General features: G+C 39.7%; 1 protein-coding gene across 4 annotated transcripts in view; it reads left to right on the top strand.

Moving 5' to 3' along the window:
• LOC136864134 (E3 ubiquitin-protein ligase RNF170) overlaps positions 1 to 23,160 on the top strand; it is a 354,319-nt gene that overhangs the window by 92,936 nt on the left and 238,223 nt on the right. Inside the window, exons 5-6 of one of the 4 annotated variants that reach the window (XM_068226177.1) lie at positions 8,420 to 8,545; positions 15,681 to 15,752. The exons of 2 other annotated variants lie outside the window; for them this stretch is intronic. In XM_068226177.1, coding sequence (XP_068082278.1) covers positions 8,420 to 8,545; positions 15,681 to 15,695 — 141 coding nt within the window. In that variant the 3' untranslated portion in view covers positions 15,696 to 15,752. Of the gene's footprint in view, positions 1 to 8,419; positions 8,546 to 15,680; positions 15,753 to 23,160 lie in introns of those variants that run through there. One more of the 4 variants, XM_067140754.2, reaches the window with a different exon arrangement.

Genomic DNA, 23,160 nt, shown 5'->3' on the forward strand with positions numbered 1-23,160 from the left:
GCCCGGGGACAACTTTGGCTCGCCAGGTGCAGGTCTTTTAATTTGACGCCCATAGATGACCCATGCATCGTGATGAGGATGAAATGATAATGAAGACGACACATACACCCAGCCCCAGTGCCAACTGAATTAACCAATGATGGTTAAAATTCCTGACCCTGCTGCGAATCAAACCCAGGACCCCTGTGACCAGAGGCCAGCACGCTAACCATTTAGCCATGGAGCTGGACACAGAGTGGTGGTGGTGGTGGTGGTGATTATTGTTTTAAGAGGAAGTACAAGTGGGCAACCATCCTCTATATAACACTAATCAGAGAGAAAAAATGGAAGGGGTCCAACACTTCAAAAAATGAACGTATCAGCCAAAGGAAGACAAGGGTCACGAAAGACATAAACATGAAAAATGTCTTAAGCCTCCATACGTAATGCCATTGGGGTCAGAAAAGAACAAGAGTTGATCAAGGGGGGTCGGATAGGATAGATGAAAGTGAGGAGCCTGGCACAAGTAAGTGGAAGCAATGCCAGGACTCAGGTAAGAGCCCCGTGGACACGAACCCACGCTCCAAAGTTCAGAGCCCCTGGGGCCCCTTTTAGTCCCCTCTTATGACAGGCAGGGAATATCGGGTTTGCTATTCTACCACCCCCAACCACAGGGGAAATAGACCAAGCTTGGAACACTTCAAGCAAGCCTCAGACCTATGGAAGTAATGTAGTCCAGGAAACAGGCATACGATATAGAAAGAGAGTGGGTGGCACATAGTGATGCGGTAGTGAAAGCAGCAAGGGAATGCCTACGAACAACCCTCTGTAAAGATAGTGAAAAGCAAAATCTTGTCGGAATGACAAAGTGAGGGCAGGTTTCAGCGTTCAGTTACCATGGGCCAAGTACACAGTGTATCTGCGCTTCACGCGGTAGAGCTTGTGATAGGTATCGCACTCTTACCTGTCTTCAGAGAAAAGAATCGCTGAAATGTTTCTGCTGCAAGTAATATTTACTCCTTATTATGAGTAGTGAAATGTTAAGTTTGGTGCATTCATTATATAATATTAATAATAATAATTAATTGAAAGATACCATACTTTAATGTGCAAAATATTCATGTTCAAATTATGTGCATGTTATTCTAGTGTAACTTAAAAGAATTATGAACTGTAATTTAATCTTATGACCACTGACTGCAATAAAATACTAAATTATTTATTATTATTATTATTATTATTATTATTATTATTATTATTATTATTATTATTATTATTATTATTATTATTATTATTATTATTGCTTAACTCACAGAGGCTTGCAGACTGAAAGCTGAAGTGCATAACCATCTGTAGCTATGTATGTATGTATGTATGTATGTATGTATGTATGTATGTATGTATGTATGTAATATTCATTTTGTCTTCAAGCAGTAAAGGGAAGTTAAAAGTATTATACACAAGGACTATTTATCATCATAAAGCATGAATGAAAATCCACAGCCCGTTTCCAGTCATCCAACCGGGTCAGGAATGGAATGAATGAAGTCCCAATCTAGCGACGAGGATAGGAAATGTGCCGGCTGTCTAACCCTGTCGCACTCGTCTGGGGCAATGATTAATGAATGACAGATGAAATGAAATGATATTGGAGAGTGTTGCTGGAATGAAAGATGACAGGGGAAACCGGAATACCCAGAGAAAAACCTGTCCTGTCTTTGCTTTATCCACCACAAATCTCACATGGAGTGACCGGGATATGAACCACGGAACCCAGCGTTGAGAGGCCGGCGCGCTGCCGCCTGAGCCACGGAGGCTCTCATAAAGCTGAAAATTACAGGCCTGTCAGTTTGACATGCACTGAATGTAAGGTTTGGGAAAGCATTATTTCTGATTATATTACACATGTTTGCAAAATTAATAACTGGTTTGATGGAAGGCAGTTTGGGTTTAGGAAAGGTTGTTCCACTGAAGCTCAACTTCTAGGATTCCAACAAGATATAGCAGATATCCTGGATTCAGGAGGTCAAATGAACTGTATCGCGATTAACCTATGTAAGGCAGTTGATAGGGTAGATCATGGAAGAATACTGGCAAAAATGAGTGCAACTGGACTAGAAAAAAAAAATGACTGAATGGGTGGCTATATTTCTAGAACATAGAACTCAGAGTATTAAAGTAGGCAAAGCTGTATCTGACCCTGTAATAATTAACAGAGGAATTCCTCAAGGCAGTATTATTGGACCTTTATGTTTATATCAACGATATGTGTAAAGAAGTGGAGTCATGGATAAGGCTTTCTGCAGACAATGTTATTCTGTACAGAGTAATAAACAGTGGCGTATGCTGAGATTAAGACATGGGCTACCACTAGACTTAGGTTACCTCTTTTCGGTGGTTGGTTTAGTGAACGTCAAGCCTTCAGCATTTTGAGCTGCAGCCAGTAGCCAACGAAGAAGCCTGTTGTGTTGTGAAGGCTGCTTTACAGGCTATTGCACTGGACTCTGCTACTGCCAATGCTCAACCCCTGATCAGTGGAGATGCTAGCCTAAGGTTTAGCAAATGAAAGTCCGGCTTTGTGGCTAAATGGATAGAACGTTTCCCTTTGGTCCGATGGCCCCGGTTCAGCTTCCAGAATCAACCTCCTAATACTGCTAATTCCCCTGGCTTGGGGACTGGGTGTTTATGATGTCTTTACCATTCATTTTATCCCTGTTAGGTCAACACCAAGCCTGTATAGTTGCCATGCCCCATTATTATTATTTTTCTATTTTGCTTTACGTCGCACCGACACGATAGGTCTTATGGCGACAATGGGATGGGAAAGGCCTAGGAAGGAGAAGGAATAGGCCGTGGCCTTAATTAAGGTACAGCCCCAGCATTTGCCTGGTGTGAAAATGGGAGACCACAGAAAACCATCTTCAGGGCTGCCGACAGTGGGGTTCGAACCCACTATCTCCCGGATGCGAGCTCACAGCTGCACGCTCCTAACCACATGGCCAACTCTCCCGGTCCCATTATTATTATTTTACAGCAGTCATACCCATCCTTCACTGGTGTCCGACCCATGATCATGGGTTCGATTCAACCAACAAATGAAAACACTAAACCTGAAAGGTGGCATTTCATTTTAACAGATCTACCAATGAAAATAAAACGGTATTGCTCATCTAACAGCAGCCCTGCAGTCTCTTCCTACAAGGATGTAGAAGTAAACAGGAGTGAGGAATTCCCACACTCTCTTATCTATATCATTCAGAAGTATGAGGTGAGGAAGTATTTACGATGAGTAACACATGGTTGATAGTTAGCAGTGGCGAACTAACAGACCGAGGCCTAGCACACCTATCCTCCGCCGGTCCTCGCTCCTATCCGATATCCAGCAGCAAGCTGCATGTGTTGAGTCGAGGGGAAAGGGGTGGGAGTCTGGGCTGCAATATCAGTCTCCGATGCCTTGCTCTCAGAAATATGCGCGACGTTTTTTCTCACTGCTTTCAAGTTTTGTAAATGGAACAATGTTTCAGATGCTTACATTACAATGTGCTTTAGACTTCCATCATTCTCAATGGAGATTTGGGCTTCGCTGATAGCCTTGGTAGCCCTCTGTATACGCCACTGGTAATCAATAAGTTACAAGCTTGTGAGCAACTGCAAAATAACCTCTATAATGTTGCGAGATGGACTGTAGGCAATGGTATGATGATAAACAGGGTTAAAAGTCAGGTTGTGAGTTTCACAAATAGGAAAAGTCCTCTCTGTTTTAATTATTGCATTGATGGGGTCAAAGTTCCTTTTGGGGATCATTGTAAGTACCTAAGTGTTAATATAAGGAAAGATCTTCATTGGGGTAATCACATAAATATTATATTGTAAATAAAGGGTACAGATCTCTGCACATGGTTATGAGGGGGTTTAGGGGTTGTAGTAAGGGTGTAAAGGAGAGGGCATAGTTCTCTGGTAAGACACCTACTACAGTATGGATGCAGTGTATGGGACCCTTAACAGGATTACTTGATTCAAGAACTGGAAAAAAATCCAAAGTAAAGCAGCTCGATTTTTTTCTGGGTGATTTCCAACAAAAGAGTAGCTTGACAAAAATGTTGCAAAGTTTGGGCTGGGAACACTTGGGAGAAGGAGACGAGCTGCTGGACTAAGTGGTATGGTCTGAGCTGTCTGCGGAGCGATGGCATGGAATGACATTAGTAGACGAATAAGTTTGAGTAGTGTCTTCAACAGTAGGGAAGATCACAAAATGAAGATAAAGCTGGAATGCAAGAGTAAAAAGGGGGGAGGGGCAAATATTTGTTTATAAGAAGAGGAGGTAGGGATTGGAATAACTTACGAAGGGAGATGTTCAATAAATTTCCAGTTTTTTTGCAATCATTTAAGAAAAGGTTAGGAAAACAACAAATAGGGAATCTGCCACTTGGGCGACTGCCCTAAATGCAGTTCAGTAGTGATTGATTGATTTATAACTTACCCCTGACTATTGAGCCGAGGATTCCTAAAATCTGTAGATTGGAAGTGATCTCAACATATCTTGTAGGTGCTATTTAAATAGGTAGGTCCTTCTTTCTTGTAAATGCCATCCAAATGAGTTGATAACTTGATAACACACTGACCACACTTAGAACAAAAGAAAACAAGAAATTAACATCTAAGTTATGAGTGGAACATTTATGCCATTGTGTACTTTTGATTTATGTAGTTAATCCAAGATAAGAACTACAGTATGGATCCAGCATATGGGACCCTCACCAGGATTACTTGATTCAAGACCTGGAAAAAGTCCAAAGAAAAATAGTTCGATTTGCTCTGGGTGATTTCCGACAAAAGAGTAGCATTGCAAAAATGTTGCAAAGTTTGGGCTGGGAACACTTGGGAGAAGGAGATGAGCTGCTGGACTAAGTGGTATGGTCTGAGCTGACAGTGGAGAGATGGCGTGGAATGACATTAGTAGACGAATAAGTTTGAGTGGTGTCTTTAACAGTAGGGAAGATCACAAAATGAAGATAAAGCTGGAATGCAAGAGTAAAAGGGGGGGGGGCAGATATTTGTTTATAAGAAGAGGAGGTAGGGATTGGAATAACTTACGAAGGGAGATGTTCAATAAATTTCCAATTTTTTTGCAATAATTTCAGAAAAGGTTAGGAAAACAACAAATAGGGAATCTGCCACTTGGGCGACTGCCCTAAATGCAGTTCAGTAGTGATTGATTGATTCATAACTTACCCCTGACTATAGAGACGAGGATTCCTAAAATCTGTGGATTGGAAGTGATCTCAACATATCATGTACGTGCTATTGAAGTAGATAGATCCTTCTTTCTTGTAAATGTTATCCAAATCACCCACTGATCACACCTACAACAACAACAAAAAACAACAAAATAATATCTAACGTATGCCTGCAACTATTATGCCATTAGCAACTTTCAATTTATGTCATTTATCCAAGATAACAATACTTGTTGACAACTGAATGTTAAACCTAATGTGATATTTTACAATATTGGAATTTACTTACACTGTTTTGTCTTGAGGAAAGCAGGAGAATTATGATTCCAGGTGACATACTTAAAATTTATACTGTATGTATGAATTTTATAGTTTGTAAATTCACAAATCACACACTTCACTAATTTAATTAGCAGTCTATTAGTAGCTAATTGAGAATTATTTTTGTTGTACACTCCTGCCATTAATTATAATATAAATATTGCTATTTATCACCTTCTATCGTGTTTAGAAGACCCTCGATTGATCACTGCAGTTCAGATTTAGGTAACACCGGTAACAGTAATTTTATTGCAATGTCTTGCTCTTCTGTGGCTGTGGGCTTTGCGATGGATAACATCTTTTTATGAGGTTTCTTGGTTGACATAAATCTTATCTGAGGTTCAAATTTAGATATTTTTTGCTGGTGAAATGGAGGTAGTGAAGATGCAGATTTGCGGGCCTGAATGATACAAAGCTTCACGCCAGAGCAACCTGTAGTTGGCGACTTTCTACCACACGCACATCAAGGTTCTTAAACACATGAGGAAAGTGTTGGTGTCCGAAATGGCGCCTTATGCTAGCTAAGTCCAGCCTAGTTCGTGAACTGAAGAGAGCAGCTCACCCAGTTATAGTTCGTGGAACCGAAGAGAACCTAAGTGTTCTGAGATTTTCCGAATGGCTCCGCATCCTGCATTCCCGAGACACAAGTGTACTTTAATTGAATCCTGATGAAACGTAATAGACTACATTACACACATTTCTTAGTAATGAAATTACAGTTAATTTTTTTCCCTAATAGAGGATTGTGGCGACGTTTAGTAAATTCACAGAGGCTTGCAGACTGTATGCTGAAAGGCATAACGGTTTATAATAATGATGTATGTACGAGAGTTGGAACTTAAATAGTGGCAACACTGCTGTGGAGGCGTTGTGCAACAGAATCTAATATTGTCGCTGATAGCACACGTTGGTTACATACCTACCTTACCTCAGAGCAAATGGACTCGCCCTTCCCACATCACCTGTGTGCGCACAAGCAAGAGAAACACAGTCACATGTGTGCTAGCGGTCTAACGTAACCTTGTCACTATGTTCTCCAAACAGGAACAACGGAGTTGGATCAAGATTGAATGTGCCAGAGATCGTACAGCACGACAGTGTCATCAAGGTCTTCAAAAGGCTTGTGGGGAATCTGCATTGCCTTACAGAACAGTGGCACGTTGGGTAAAAGCCGCAGCGATGGTCGGCAAACTGTGGCAGACATTCATCGGGCAGGTCGTCCTACGAGTGAAGAAGAAGTGCATGCTCTTGCCGCGTTACTGGACAGTGATCAAAACCAGACGATTCTTTAGCATTCGCTTTAGAACTGTTGCAGTGATTCGACAGGCAGTAGACCGCTCCATTCGCACCATCAACAAAACAGGCTGTGCTATATGTATGCTGCGACTTCCACATCGCTGGCGACGGGTTATACACAACGCTTGTGACTACATTGAAGGACAGTAAAGGTTGCTAACATATAACTCTTTTGTATCTGTTGTAAATAAATAGTTGCCACTATTTAAGTTCCAACCTTCATATGTATGGTTTTTTTCCTTGATTAGGAAAAGCCAGTATAGCCAGAGTGCAAAATAGACAGAGTGGTTTGATGAACAAAGAAGAAAGGAAGGGGAAAAGGGTAAGGGAGCAATAAGAGCACAAGGCCACACCTCCTGGAAGATGAAGATGTATGACGTTGCCCCCACTTATCTCTTCTCCATTCTCAGGATTGGCTAAAATGTGTGCTCATACTTTACCTGTTTCCCTTTCCTCTCGGAATAGTTCTGATCAAGAGTGTACAATGGTGTGACGTACTTGGTGTATTGAAGCCCACAGATCAGTCTCTTACAAGCATTCTGAACATACTGTAATTTAATTTCCCATTGTACTATGAGATTATTATAAGTTATATGGGCAATAATCAAAATGAGGAAATGCAAGTGTTCAGCTAGGTCTTTCTTTAGTTTGAAAGTGAACGTGAATTTAAATTTACTGAGACAATGCAGTGTTCCTTGTATTATTTTGGCTAACAGCTTCCTGTACCTTTCTTTCCTGAGAACATACAACTGGATATTACTGTATTATTAACTGAATTATTTTCTATTTACATAACTGCCTCCCAATGGAAATAGCCCCAACAGAATCAGTATACTCCCATCAGTACAGTAGGCTAATAATTAACACTAAAATGATAATTGCAAAAAAAAGTTAAGTATTGCTAAACAATACCTGGAGGTGTTGGATTAAGATGGTGATACAGACAGAATTTGACAACTCTTCTGTAGGACTATGGTTACTATTTCGTCTGTTATGGAAGTTGGAGTGTTATATTTCTTAAAAAAAACAAGGTATTGTTTGTGCTCCTGTCAGCAAATAGATCATGCCTGCTTGCAACATCTGTATAGGTATATTGATGAAGGAAAGGAATCTACGTAAGAGGGCTGTTGCAAACAAAATTAAAGTCTGTGTAAAGCATTGGAAACTTCTTCCAGAACAGGAGGAAATTCAAGGTTTTACCACCACAGGGACAGTTATTAGTTCAGTATAAGTAAAGATTATCTTGAGAAATAAATAATGTAGAAGTGATCTTATAGATGAGTTTCAAAGGCATTTTTAATTTAATATTATTTATATAGGCATTTATAACTTATTTAGTGACATATCACTGTAACTTTTCTTACACTAATGCTCAAACCTGGTGGTTTTCCTTTCTTCAAGATCTTAGAAGATTCTCTAGTTTAGTTTTCCCTATCCCTACTTTCCACAAATGTCTTTATTAATATGGTTTCATAATTCTTGCTATTGTTGTTCTTTATACCCGTGTCCCTTGTAGTTTTGTCCTTGGACTACTTCAACTTGGGAGAAATTGTTTAAATGTTTAATATTGGCATATTTCCCCTTAGATAACCTTGCTGTTCATATGTTTTTCAACGCTGGTCGATGAAAGTACAGAATTAATGACGCAGCAGCAAGAGGTGCTAACATTTGTTAATACATATAATAGAGGGCGTGCTGGGTTCCCATTGTCGGTAAGTTGTAGTGTTCTTGTTTAAATATTTTGGTATGCTGTTTACATGACATTTGATATTTTCATGATTTAACATATTGGTGCTGTAAAAAAATTTTGGTCTAGGAGTGTTAAGTTGTAGTTGACTTTTAATTCTGTGATCTAACATTCTGGACCAACCTCTGTACGTTGTGTGTATTATGTGACTGTAACTGATGATTTGACAGTTTAGCAGATATTTACAGAAGAGAAGGTTAGGTTGTAAAATACACTTATAGTGACTAACCACTTCCCTACCACTAAAAACCTGCACAAGTGTAGTAAGGGGAAGGTAGGATGGGGGTGTGGTTACAATATCCTACAATTTCACTCTTATCGATAAGGATGCTTAGTGATATTTCTGTGATGACACATTCCCAGTTACAAAGGGTGTGAGTAATCCTAGACAAGATACCGTAAGTATTGGTGGGTGTCGCATACCAAAATGAGAGTAGATCACAGGACATACCGTATTTACTCATGTATTAAACCCCTTTTTCTTCCACTTATACAGCCAATAAAAGTAAGGTGGGTCCAATATGTGAAAACCTCAAATTTTGTGCAGTGAACACACAGCTTCTAGGCTATAAGGAACTATAAATTATACATGTAAACATTCTACACTATTCTATTTTTCATTGGAAGGCAGTATTTCTAAATGTAAAAAGACAATAGAATAGATTTATTTATCATCAACAGGTTATTTTCCCAATTAAAGATGATTCAATAAAACATAATATACAACAAATACACCTTAAGTAAATAACACTAATTTCCTAAAATAATAACCAGATTCAAACTAAATGTAGAGACCTTTTTATATGCATATTTACAAAACCTTAAATAAAATAAATAAATAAATAAATAAATAAATAAATAAATAAATAAAAGTAAATCTCCTTAAATAATCGACATTATTAAACTATATGTAGTAACTTTTACATATTTACATACCTTACAGATAGGGCCTTACATTCATGAGGTCAATAGGGCATGTCTGATTTTAGACGGGGGTGAGTGAAAAAGGTCCACTGATTCACCCACCTCATTCAGTGATATTAGTGCCCTCACAAGCCATGAGTTAGCCCGAGCCACAGTTCTCACTTTAGGCAGATGAAAAATATACCTTTGCCGAGTATTGCGACGAGGAACATGTAATGGAATCAGCTCCAGTAATGTTGAGCAATCCACTCTATTCGTCAGACACTTATAAAGAAAGAGGGCATTGGCACATATGCAGCGTGAGTGCAATGTCCTCATGCTCATAGTCTCTCAAAAAGACTCGTAATCAGACGAAGAGAGAGAAATACCCAAACCCTTGTAGCTGATCCATTTCATGAACCTTATTTGGACTCTTTCCAAGTTTTGTATGAAATACTGCTGAGAAGGCAGCCACACCTCGCAACAGTATTCTAACGATGGCCTGATTAGAATGGAAAACAAAGTTATTAGAGTTCTAGGAGAAACAAATTTGGCACAATTTCTTTTCAGAAAGCAAAGTAATTTAAACCCTTTCCTAGAAATCTTGTCTAAATCTTTCTCGAAGGAATAAATGGTGAACATGACCTTTAGGCCTACATATAAAGTAGATAGTTTTAGTTACTCATATCACGTCATTCATTTCGTCTCATTAATTCCTCTGATTAGGAAGATGTTAGGAAGGGCATACGATCTTAAAAACTTGCTACGAAAATTCGTCTTGCTTCCTACTCAACCCCGTAGAGAAAAGGGATAAGCGTATTGTACTATCAAATTATGCAATATTGATAGACAAGAACTTAATGGCCAGTCATTTGTCTCTGCCATTTGAGCAGTAGGCCTACTGCACAGTAAACCTGTGTAAATCTGATCACTGCTTTCATTATTTGAATTAACGTCTTGTGTTGCCAACTTCCCTGCTACCGGCACCGGCATGTCGTCATTCCAAATGATTTCATCTTCAATGCCATCTTGTCAGCCATGCATCGAGAGCATTCAAGGTCCTGTCTTTTTGAAACTTTTAAAAATAGTTTAGTTCCCAACTATAGGGTCCAAACAGTAAGAATCTATTCCCAAATGGTTTCTGGAGAGTTTGTGTATGTGTAGCAGAAGCCAGTCCATGCAGAAAGCATGCCAAACCACCAGCTGATAACCTGCATATGTTAAGAGTTGTACTTCCGAATGTAACACATAGTGACTGGAAGCGTTCATTGCATAACCGCAGTTATTGAAAGCCAAATCCTTATTTTTAAGTATATTTCATGGTTGTTTTACACATTTATCACATCAGGATTTACCTAAACAGGTGTAAATGAGATAAGAGGGATTGGATTGTTTAGGTTAGGTATGCTATCAAGTGCCCGCATAGTGCCGGAAGTTCCACGACAGGAAGATTATAAATAAATAACAGGAAAGTTTACCGCATTTATGGATATTTTCAGGTGTGACAGTAATGTGTTTTATTATCATAATGTTTAATTTCTTATAATCATTGTCTCCATTTTTTATTAACGCATAGTACGTTTTTTGGCGTCTCTGAAAATCATTAATTGGGAACGTAAAATAATAATAATAATTATTATTATTATTATTATTATTATTATTATTATTATTATTATTATTGTTATTATTTGTGAGATATGCCGGCGACTTGAAACAATAGTTATGATTAGATTGTTTTTATTGTGTTTTAAACTTACTTCTAACCAAAGAAACCTATATTGGCCCATGTTACGAGAATTAACCCTTTCCCGCCCGAAAGCGCCCGACTCTTCACTTTGCCTTCCGGTCCTTAGCGCCCGCGCCCGGCTGCATTGTCTGCACACTTATGCGAGCTATGCGATAGTTTTTTGTTTTCTTTGGCTTTGAAGTGTTTATGAGACATTTATGAACACGCAGTACGATCTACAAGGCTTAGGAAATGAAAGAAGAGTGATAATATGTCTTGACGTCGCCTAGGAAATGGTCTTGAACTTCCGCGAGCGCGGGACAGCTGTTTCGTTCATAAACATGGCGGGATTGAATACTGCGGATATTGAAACTGAGCTGAATATAGACAACGAAAGTGACACAGAATCGTTGAGTAGGGGTTGGAGGTGAGTTTTTAGTGAGAGAATAACATATCAACGAAGATAATTTTAGTGATAACAGTGATGTAAGTGAAAACGGATATCGAGAATTCGGACCTGATTGCGATGCCGCAGCATTTCAGTTAACGCAAATATTTCATTTTGTTACTCTGAACCTGTCCATAATTTCGAAAGAGTATTACGAAAAATATATTATTTTTGACATGTTATGAGGAGACAAACTGTTCAGTGAGATAGCCACTTGCATATATATCAATGCAGCATTCAAACAGGCACATTCCTGAAACATAGATACAGAATGTGAAGACACTTGCTCAAGGGAAATAGAAGCTGATATACAGTATACATTCCACTTCCAGAATCACGCGATTATTGGTTTAGAGGGATTCATACAACATGAGAATGTGACAAATAGAGCCTACCTTTGTGTCGAGTACCACGATTGGGGGTGGGGGGTGGGGTGGAGGTTTGAACCAACAACCTTATGATTCAATAAATACAGAAATGGATGTGATGCTATGTTTTCTAATATTATTGAAAATTTGAATACATTGTGATCAACAGTTTTTATTACATTTAACTTTTTCTGAAACAGTGTGCTCTGCTTAAATTTTTCCTAAATAATAGGTTGAAATCTGGCGCTAAGCGGACTGAAATTGTGGGTGGGAAAGGGTTAAACGATCACTTTGTTAATGATCTTGCCTACTATATTCATGATATAGACGTTGATTCCCATAGGGAATATGAAATATTTGTCCCGAATGAGTAAATTTATAATACCAATATTTCATATTCCCTATGGGAATTAACGTCTATATCATCTGATGGCCGAGCAGGCATCAATTTTTGGTAAAGAGACAAAGTCTCTCATAGTGCATTGGCACTGCCAGTGGCTGCAAGTAGCCTACGCAGTGGCCTCCGCGGTGTGCACTAGCCAGCGTCTTGGTAGGTGTGCTAGGTACCAACTGATGAGCCCAACCTAGCACACGAGGGCGAAACGCTGGCAACCAGGAATGAGTTAGCTGGAAAATTTATAATGTCCAAAAACGGACCATTTATATTGGTATTATACTATATTAATAGCAACAACCGTGAATATTTCTTAACTAAAGTAAACTCATTTCCTCATCCCGAGGTGGTGCAGCTCCTTTTAGACAGGCCTCCAGTGGAAGGGAGTTACATGTACCATTTTTACCGCATATCAGTCTCCTGCCATTCGTAACTCTCTGGCAATACAGTACCGGAAATTGAACTCAGGCTCCCGACAATGGGAGCTAGTTGTGCTAATCACTACGCTAGCAGACATTCTTACCTACAAAACACACACACATATACAAAAATGATGCGTGCTTGCAATGCGCGGGTCAGACATGAAACTATTCACCTATTTGTGTGACGCCAGCAGAGCTGCAGTAGGCCTACGCTACAGAGGCGGACGTTTCTTAAATATGCAACACAGATGTACCACATGACTTTGACGAGTGTTTTCATTGCGTGGGTCGTACGGACGAAACTATTCACAAATTTGTGTGATGTCATCAGAGCTGGGATAAGGCTTGTACCTGCTTTGAAGCGGAATCATTGTTCTTCTCTGATGAATGACGTTGAAGGGTCTTATATGCCACGAGTAAATATGGTAGCACGCATGATACCTTATAATAAGTAGGTTGTTTTGTTAATAACCATAAGAAAAGAACCTATGATGTACTGATGTTAAAAGAAACAAGTATATTACTCAGTACTTCACAAATAGTAATCAAATTGTGCATCCTTTCACACAGCCACAAAACATTTCATTTTCACAGTAGTTTTACAGAGGCACAGTGGTGTATAATTATAACTAGAGCATTTTTCAGAAGTTATATTCCAGGAGTAAGCATCAAAAGAAAAGGCAAGGAAATATTACGTAGAAAGATGCAAATGAAACATGCTTAATAAATATATTTTGGAAATAACTAACAAGTAATCAGTATTAACAAGAAATGTTTACAAGGTTACATATGTAAAACAATTCATCTGTTGATAACAACCTGAAAGTGATTGTTCGGTATTAACTGGTAAATGAACCCATTTGAGATCCATCTCGTATACCAGAAAATTTGAAATCGTTTCGACGATTACCAACATCAGTTTCTCAGTGACTTATTTTTACAACGGGATGTTTCAAATGTATAACATAAATTTCTTCAATAACAATTCATTAGAAGGAGTGTGAGCTAATACTCGTTTACAATCTTTGTAAAGCATAGCTGCTTACAATCTAATTTACCGATCCACAGCAGCAGTATCGATAATTTTATCAATCTGGAAAAATAATTCCACAATACAACAAATGAAAGGGGTGGAATATCCCCAAAGATTAATCCATAGAGGAGGTTAATTATTAACATAAGCAAGCAACTCTCGTAAGCTTATTCCTTGACAATCTCCATTAACATGAGATTAAAATTTGAGCAGGGGTAATAAGATAAGAAGTTTTAGAGATTCCAATGAGATAAACTGACAACTCTTCCCTCAACTTTACAGATAATTTGCATGAAAAGAATGCCTACATACAGGTATACTGAGGAAATGGAAGGGGGTAGCGAGAGTAACAAAGGTAGAAATGGCAACTAGACGGTATGTGTGCGTAGAACTCACTCTGCTCAAAAGTAAGGTGTTCTACTAATTTTTATGACATATTCCTTAATACTCAACACCATGATGGGAAGTTCTAAAGTTTAAGACATAGCAGTTTTTCTCAAACCTTTCGTACAAAATCAGAACCGTACCGCATAATTAGAGTAAACAATTCCTGAAGGTCTGGATTCATGATAGTTAAAAATAGAGACCATCATTAACTGGAAGAAAGTGGTGGAAAAATATGAAAATAATAAAGGTCTGTTTTCGTCTGCCCTAACCTCACCTCATAGTGCTATCAACGGGATGCTGAGAAGAACAGCTCATTCAATGAATCAAGTCGAGTACCTTGTCAACCATCAACTGCGCATGGTAAAACTATGTGGGCTCATATATTCAGGGCGAAATTTCCAGAAAGGCCCAGATGGTGAGGCACAGAACGGTGATCACGTGATGACGTGACAACAGTAGAAGGGAGGAAGAGATAGAGGGACAGTAATGTAGGGACAGTGTGCTGAGCCAGTCGTAATGGGACCGGAGGTGCTTTTTTTTTTTTTCCATGGTTAGTGAAACTTCTTTCTTCATTCTTCTTTCTTGAGCATAGTTGGAAGAGTCAGCTTGAGGATTTCAAGATTGAGTCATGGTGATACATCAGCAGAGGTGCCAATCCGATGATGATGGCATGTCGATCCTTTGAGAAATGCACTGGAAAAAGAGAATTCTTGAGCAAAATTAATTTATACTTTAAACAAGAGAAGGAAAGTAAAGGAAAGGAAAAGGTAAAGAGGCAAAAGGGGAGGGGCATGGTTACGATAACCTACAAATTGACTTTTATCGATAAGGATACTTAGTGATATTTCTGTGATGACATTCCCAATTACAAAGGGTATGAGTAATACTAGACAAGATAATTGCTGTCCCATTTCAATAAACATCATTTAATTTGAATGATGAATTTAGATCATTAAAATAATAGCTTAGACTTTCATGGCCAGCATCCTGATGAATCTTCTGGGCTTCTACGCCATGGTTGAATTGGGTTAGAAGCTCCCTATGTATCACCGGAAAATGCGCCCGGCAAACTCAAGGGTCCTTCTCTTTCCGAAGGTCAGTAGGAGTTCTTGAGAACATGATTGAGAATAATGTATGATGGCCACAAAAAAGTGTGTCATTGAAAAGTGCAGGAACAGTTGAGTGATTCACTTTAATGTTAAGAAACACTTCCACAGTTAGTAAATATGAACAGATATATGATATTCATCATTAAAAAGTTCTACCTTTACAATACTCACAAAGTTTAATCTTAAAACAATGTGAGTATTGTAAAAGTGGAACTTTTTAATGATAACATCATAAAACTGTTCAAAGTTGACAGTGCGGGCTAAATAGTAATAATAAATATGATTTATCTCCCTCTTCTCTCTCCGTTAGGTTGACCATTGTTAAAGGAGCAATTCGATCATTCCTGGTAGGTCGAACACAGAGTGTTGTGTTCAATGGGGCCAGGTCAGAACAAACTTTAGTCACCTCGGGTGTGATTCAAGGTAATGTGTTTGAGCTGCTTATGTACACGATATTTATGCTGGATCTGCCAGGTTGTGCCAGGTTGTCTACTATGGCACAGTACGCTGATGACACCATCGTTTGCAGAGCCATTCACAATGAGAACAACGTAAATAGGTTACAGTCAGATCTGGATAATGTGGCTCTGTGGTGCGAAATAAATAAGAGTGTCTGTAAATGTACCGAAATGTAAATATATCCGCTTAACACTAGAACGGCCGAACTTTCCTCATACCTATAAAGGTCGCAGACGGTCATTTTGACCGTTGCCGCTTACTGATATATATAAAGCTTCCATGTTCTGGGAAACATATGAATGTTCAAGAGTTTATTTTAAAACAACATAGTATGCATTGGATACAGATCAATCCGTTCTTAAATATCAGTAATTGTTCATATTCTCTCGCTTCTAATAGATAACAATGAAATATTTTGGTGGACTTTCTATTGAATGCCTTTGTGAAAACTCATGATAAAAATAAGTCTCTATTTGTTTACAAGAATATTCAGGCACTTGACAAGCAATTTATGCAAGTGTTTACCTTACATGAACATTTTCCACAGACTACTTTGTTGCAAGAGAAGAACAACACGTGTCAGAGGTTTTGTTCTGTTTACAATTGGAGTTCACTTGACATTGTCGTCGCTTACGACTGACACATTGGACCTGACTCCGAGGCTCAGGCTGAAGTGTAGGGAGTTCAGTCAACCGGGATATTGTCTTCAGGAAATCTGATCTTAATTCTTGTATTACTTCAAGAACATAATCATGTCGAGAGAGTCTCTGTCCCGTAACTTGCTTGTAGACTATCCATGAATTTATTGCTGCTAGGTCAAGTATGTTGTAAAATACATGCACAGGCCACCTTCGGCATCCAGCCCTAGTGGTGTATTTATGCGCCATTTGATCAGCTACATCCATACCATACTCAGTTCCGTAATAAAATTCAGTAGTACTAGGGAGCTTCTTGTTATCTTCACTGACTTGAACGCTCGGGTGTAGAGTGATTAGCCTAAGCACAATCTTGTTCACTTTTCCTTGATATTGTACTTTGAGAATAATGTGTTCTTAAGTATGACAGTCTCGTACAGATTCTTACTATCGGCAGCCCTGAAGATGGTTTTCCGTGGTTTCCCATTTTCACACCAGGCAAATGCTGGGGCTGTACCTTAATTAAGGCCACGGCCGCTTCCTTCCAACTCCTAGGCCTTTCCTATCCCATCGTCGCCATAAGACCTATCTGTGTCGGTGCGACGTAAAGCCCCTAGCAAAAAAAAAACAAAAACAGATTCTTACATAGTGCTTTGATTGACTCCAGGATTTCCTTCCTCACTCGATTGTTCCAGCAGTACTAGTTTTCTTCTCTTTCAGTCTCTTAGCCAACTTTACCGATGTAAAGAAGTTATCAGTGGTCACGTTACGTCCTTTCATGAGGTATGAGTCCATAAGTTTCATGACAACATTTTCAGGCAGTGACTCATTGGCAGGTCGCATTTCGTCTTTCCCAAGATAAGGAAACCCATTGCACACATATTTACAATCAACGTCTAACCAGTAGCCAGAATTTTATGTAAAATTTATCTGGCTTGTTGGCCATGTACTGCGTGAACCTGCACCAAGCTTTGCTGGGGAAGAGTTGTTCATCAGCTGTGACATTTGCTCCTGGTTTATAGCACACATAACAGTTCTCAATAAATTTATTCCAAATATCAGATGCCAAAGCAAATTTATCTGTCTGCAGAGTAGATCTAGTTTTACGGAGATCAGACCGCAAATACCTAAGAATTTCTTTGAACCTGTTTCTTGCCATAGTGTTAGTGAGAACTGGGGTACCCCATAAAGAAGACCACAAATGATCTACGCCTAGACTAGTAAGTTTATAAGCTCCACGAACCTGCTACGCAGGCGTAGCAGGGGGAGAGGTGATACTCCCACGTGGCGCGTCCCAGGTGGCGGATAGGGGGGTCCTAACCGGCTTGCCAGCGGACTTGAGGGAAATAAAATACCTCTCGCGGACCAAACACACTACCCCCTGCGGGTGGGGGACGCACATGTAGAATACACCCGCGGTATCCCCTGCCTGTCGTAAGAGGCGAGTAAAAGGGGCGACCAAAGGCTGACTGAATTGGAACCATGAAACTAATTTTGAATCGTACCATAACGCGGGGAACACCATAGGTTGCCTGTACTTGCGAGTAGTACCACTAAATTCGGTACGAAATCGGTTTGTGATTAGTAGCAGTAAAAGCCTGGCCTGGTGGATTCCAGTACCCGTGCGTCGTACCCATGTGTGCAACACCGCGGGTCTGGGCGTAGCCTGTGAGTTGTACCACTATATGAGCAGCACCGTGGGTCTGCGTTGCCTGTGATTAGTACCCACTATGTGAGGAACACCACGGGAATACCGGCGCCCGTGTTTAGTACACCTAGGTGGGGAACCTTCTCGGTTTGCGTTGACTCTGAGTTGGGCCATTGTGTGAGACACACCATAGGTCTGCGTTACTTGTACGTATTGCAATACTTGTGAGTAGTACCATCTTTTGTGGAACACCATGAGTCTTCGCTACTTCTGATTAATACCCCAACATGACACATACCATGGTTCTATTTTACTCGCGACATGTACCATTCTGAGAGGCCTTAGACGTGGATTTTGCACCCCCTTTAGACACCAAGCAACATTGTGCTTTATAAGTGGTTCCTTGGTCGGTAATAATGTTATTTTCGATCTGTATTGAGTCCGATCCACTGGTTTTTGTTTGTTTGTTTTGTGTTTTGCTGAGTTCCTGTCCATCCATTCATTCTTCATGCCATATTTTATTTTTATTTTGGTCAGTAGATGCCTTTGCAATTTTTGTTCTTTCATTTCGTACCATTAGGGGCCGATGACCTTTGATGTTAGGCCCCTTAAAACAACAAGCATCATCATCATCATCAAGTTTATAAGCTCCACGGGCGTATAACAAAACAATAAAAGCATCTTAACTCTTCCAAAGAAATAAACCAGTTATCCATTGTCTGTCTACGAGCTTCGGTCTCTGTGCACATCTTTATATGCTTCAGTATGTTGCAGGTTATAAATTTCATATTAGAGCCTGTATTTTCAAAGTATCAACTTGTGAAAATTTGAATTTCTAATTCCACCTTTACAATACTGTAAATATAGTCTTCCTCTGCTGCAAGATTGATCACGGCTGGTTGAAGGAGTAACTGCGTGTATTGTAGATGCGAAGTCCACTGTGTAAATACAGTATTGTAAAGGTGGAATAATAAATTCAAATTTTCACAAGTTGCTTCAGTATGGGTGTGTCAATGAATAAACACCAGGCACTAACCTTGCTATTAGTCTCTACGGTACGCTTAGCATGGGAAGTAGGCCCTGCTGTCTCTTTCAGTACATTCTGAGCAGCCATCCTTCCAGGGTGGTTCCCACTACTGTTGATAACAGCCCAAATTTTTGTTCCATCCTTACCTCATAATTGATCCCCTGGTGCAAATAGAGATTTTACCAGTTCATGACCTCTCCCACCTTGCCTCCTTCCTCTTCGAATAGGTTGCCCGCTGCTAAGAGACCATTCTCTGCTGCAAGATCGATCACGACTGGTTGAAGGAGTCTATCGTAGATGCGAATTCCACTGTGTGCACATTTTCATTAGCTAAATCACTATTGCTATCTAACATATTACCACACTGTGTAGGTATAACATCCTCATCGTCACTCATTGCGTGTATAGCTGATAATGTATCTTTGTCACCTGATTCGTCTTCTAGCTTTTCAAGTTCTGTTAATAATTGAACAGGAGTAAGCTTTTGCCGCCGAGCAATTATTACGCACTATACTACACAAGGAACAGGCACTAACTCGTCCACTCGCGACCACATCTAGAGCCATACTATTTAGTTGCATCATACACCCCTATAGCGCCACTTGTAAATATAACACAGGAAGCAAGCATTGAGCAGACTAGAGCTCACCGTATCAAGGAAGTGAAGTGGTCAAAATGACCGCTTATGGCCTTCCTAGTTATAACGGACAATATCGGTGTTCCCTTATTATCTACAGATGTAATTTTTGGCATAAATGTACATAACACGAAAAGCTTAAAAGTCTCTAAAGCACAACTTCGTGCTTAAAAAAAGTACGAGCGTGGGAATACCTTGAAATTGGCTAACGGTCAAAGTGACCACTCTGGCCATTCTAGTGTTAACTAGGGCAAGATCACCGTTACAGCACCAAATTTCACTGTTTGGTAAAAATCTGATGCCTTGCACCTCAGTAAAATTGCTTTGCATTCACATTTGCAGTAATTTAAAATGGAACAAGCATGTTGAGGAAATAAGGTGCAAGGCATATAGAGTCTTGGGATTCATCCGCAGGTCTTTATTGGGAGCCAGAAAGAAAGCAGTTTAGACAGCCGATTAGGTATTTGTACGGCCAATACTGTTGCACGGGCTTCCTGCCTGGCACCCCACTACAGTGGAGAACATGATGAAACTAGAGGGAGTTAAACGCTGAGCAGAATGACTAATTACTCAACATGATCATTTAAATACAGCCAGGTCACTGTCCCCCATAACAGATCTCTGTAAACAAATACATATTGCTTTTCTGAGAAAATCCCTCTCAGGTAACATTCATACAAACACTTTCAACCTCTTACAGTTGAACTATTGTTCCGCTCAAAGAGGTCGAGGTGTATCCCTTTTCCCTCCATTTCCAAGAACAGTATCATATCAAAGTGGCTTCTTTATTAGTTCTGCTCGGCTGTGGAATGAACTCTCACCACAGATAAAAGAACTACCTGCAGAAAATTTTTGTAAAGAGGTAAAAAGAATTTGTATATATAACGAAACCTTTTGTACATAACATATTTTTTTCTACTGTGTTAATGTTCAGTATGCATGGGAGGATGGATGAAAGTTTATGGGATCGCGAGTGAGTGAGACTGTATGTGACTATGAGTGAGCTGGCCGAGAGAGAGAGAGAGAGAGTGAGTGAGTGTGTGTTTTTTTTTTTTTTGAACAGGTCTAGTGAATATTATGTAAATACTGACTGTATGAGTACACTGTGTAGAATATAATTGTATATTTTAATATTGTAATTTTCAGTGGGGATGGAGGCATGTTCGTGTATACGGGGCTATGCCCTTTCTCCATTCACCACTCCTGAACTGTACCTACAATTTGTGGAAAATTAATAATAATAATAATAATAATAATAATAATAATAATAATAATAATAATAATAATAATAATAATAATAATAATAATAATAACCTCTGTAACCCTTCAAGACAGTCTATTAACTCTAAACAACTGTTCGATTGCCCTCAATATATAGAAATTTGTAAAAAGATTTAGATAGTGTTTTTAATCATGTACAACTTGAGCAATTAACCAGAGTGGATGTGTGGTAAGGTGAGTGCGGTGTAACATGATTGGCATTGAGCAATATCGAGCATCCACCTCTGTAGCGTAACGGTTAGCATTCTTAGCTGCCGACCTCGGAGGCCCGGGTTCGATTCCTGGTACTGCCAGAAATTTTAGAATGACAGGAGGGCTGGTATGTGGTTGAAATGGTACATGCAGCTCACTTCCAATGGGAGTGTGCCTAAAAAAGAGCTGCACCACCTCGGGATGAGGACACGAGTTTACTTTTTAGCAATATCAAGTGGCGATCGGTAGCTGGCAGCACAGGCAGAAGAAGACGACGGCATGCGGCGAACAAGGGAGAGCTGGGGAAGATCGACGAGGCTATCTTGGCAGTGATGGTGATAATATATGCTATTAATTATAGGGGGCGTGGAGATGAATCCAGGCCCTGACATGAGCTGGGAGGACTGGAAGAGAATCAGGGGGCTGATAGCAGATGCTGTAAAAACATATACTGGAGATGCACTGGTAAAGGAAATGAGAAAAGAACAAGCCAAGGCATTTGAAAATATGAAGGCATGGTTCAAGGAACAGTGGGGAGTTACGGAAAACAGAATAGAGGAGAATGAGAGAGCAACGAGAGTGCTAAAAGAGCTGGTAAAAAATCTGGAAAAGGAAGTGGCATCTCTGAAGAATGAGCTCGGTCTCGTCGACCAAGAAAGGATGAAGAAATATGTATATATATGGATTACAGGAAGAGCGGAGTGAAGATAAAGTGAAGCTTAATGTAAAGTGGTGGATCTTGTCCAAAACAAGCTGAAACTTAACTTCAGTGAAGTTGAAATGGACGATGTCGAAAGAGTAGAAAAAATGAAAGGTAGGAGACCAGTGAAAGTGAAGTTGATGTCAACCATAATGGTGGATATAGTTTTAAAAAACGCAAGGGTTTACAAGGTGAAAGGATTTGGATTAACAAAGACTTGGGAAGAGAAGGGATTGAGAATATGAAAATCTTACGAAAATATTTAGATAGAGCTAGACACCAAGGCCTCAAAGCATTTATTAAGGATCAAAGGTTGGTGGTAACAAATGGTGTCTGGTGGCGTGTTTGGTCTGTAACAAAACTAAAAGGCATGGAGGAAGAGAAAAAACAGGAAGAGGAACGATCGAAGCGGCCAAGAGATAGACAGGAGTATGCCCAAGAGGAGGGAGGAAACGTGGTAACGATGGCTGAAGCGCCGAATCAAGAAAAAAGTGCAGTGCAAGATAGTGTGAGTGAAGTATCAAATGTGCAGGTTCAGGAAGTGTTAGCAGATAGTGTTCTGAAAGGAAAAGAGGATACATTCATTGCCGACCTGGGGGGGGGCACAAGAAAGAGAGAGACCTTATGACCAAGGGGAAAAGCAGGAGCCTGAAGGGCCTGTGGCGGAAAAAATAAAGGCTTAGAAGATAAAGAGAGGAAGGATGACAATAAAGCGTCAAAGAATGATGGAAGGTAGGTAGAAGCTGAGAGCGAGAGTGTGACGAGAAGTAAGAATAAAGATGGTGGTTTGTAAGGTAGGGAAAAAATGCTGTAACTAGACTGGAAGATAGGCTTTGTTAATATTGAAGGTGTATTGAGTAAAATAGGTAATATAAAAGTGAACAAACCAAGCTCGATAGCTGCAGTCGCTTAAGTGCGGCCAGTATCCAGTATTCGGGAGATAGTAGGTTCGAACCCCACTGTCGGCAGCCCTGAAAATGGTTTTCCGTGGTTTCCCATTTTCACACCAGGCAAATGCTGGGGCTGTACCTTAATTAAGGCCACGGCCGCTTCCTTCCCACTCCTAGCCCTTCCCTGTCCCATAGTCGCCATAAGACCTATCTGTGTCAGTGCGACGTAAAGTAACTAGCAAAAAAAAAAAAAAAAAAAAAAGTGGACAAATTTAGTGGAAAGTTTTTATATTGTAGTGCTTTTGGAAACATGGCTAGAAG

Source organism: Anabrus simplex, chromosome 2, assembly GCF_040414725.1.
Source record: "Anabrus simplex isolate iqAnaSimp1 chromosome 2, ASM4041472v1, whole genome shotgun sequence".
NCBI classification, from domain to species: Eukaryota; Metazoa; Arthropoda; class Insecta; order Orthoptera; family Tettigoniidae; genus Anabrus; species Anabrus simplex.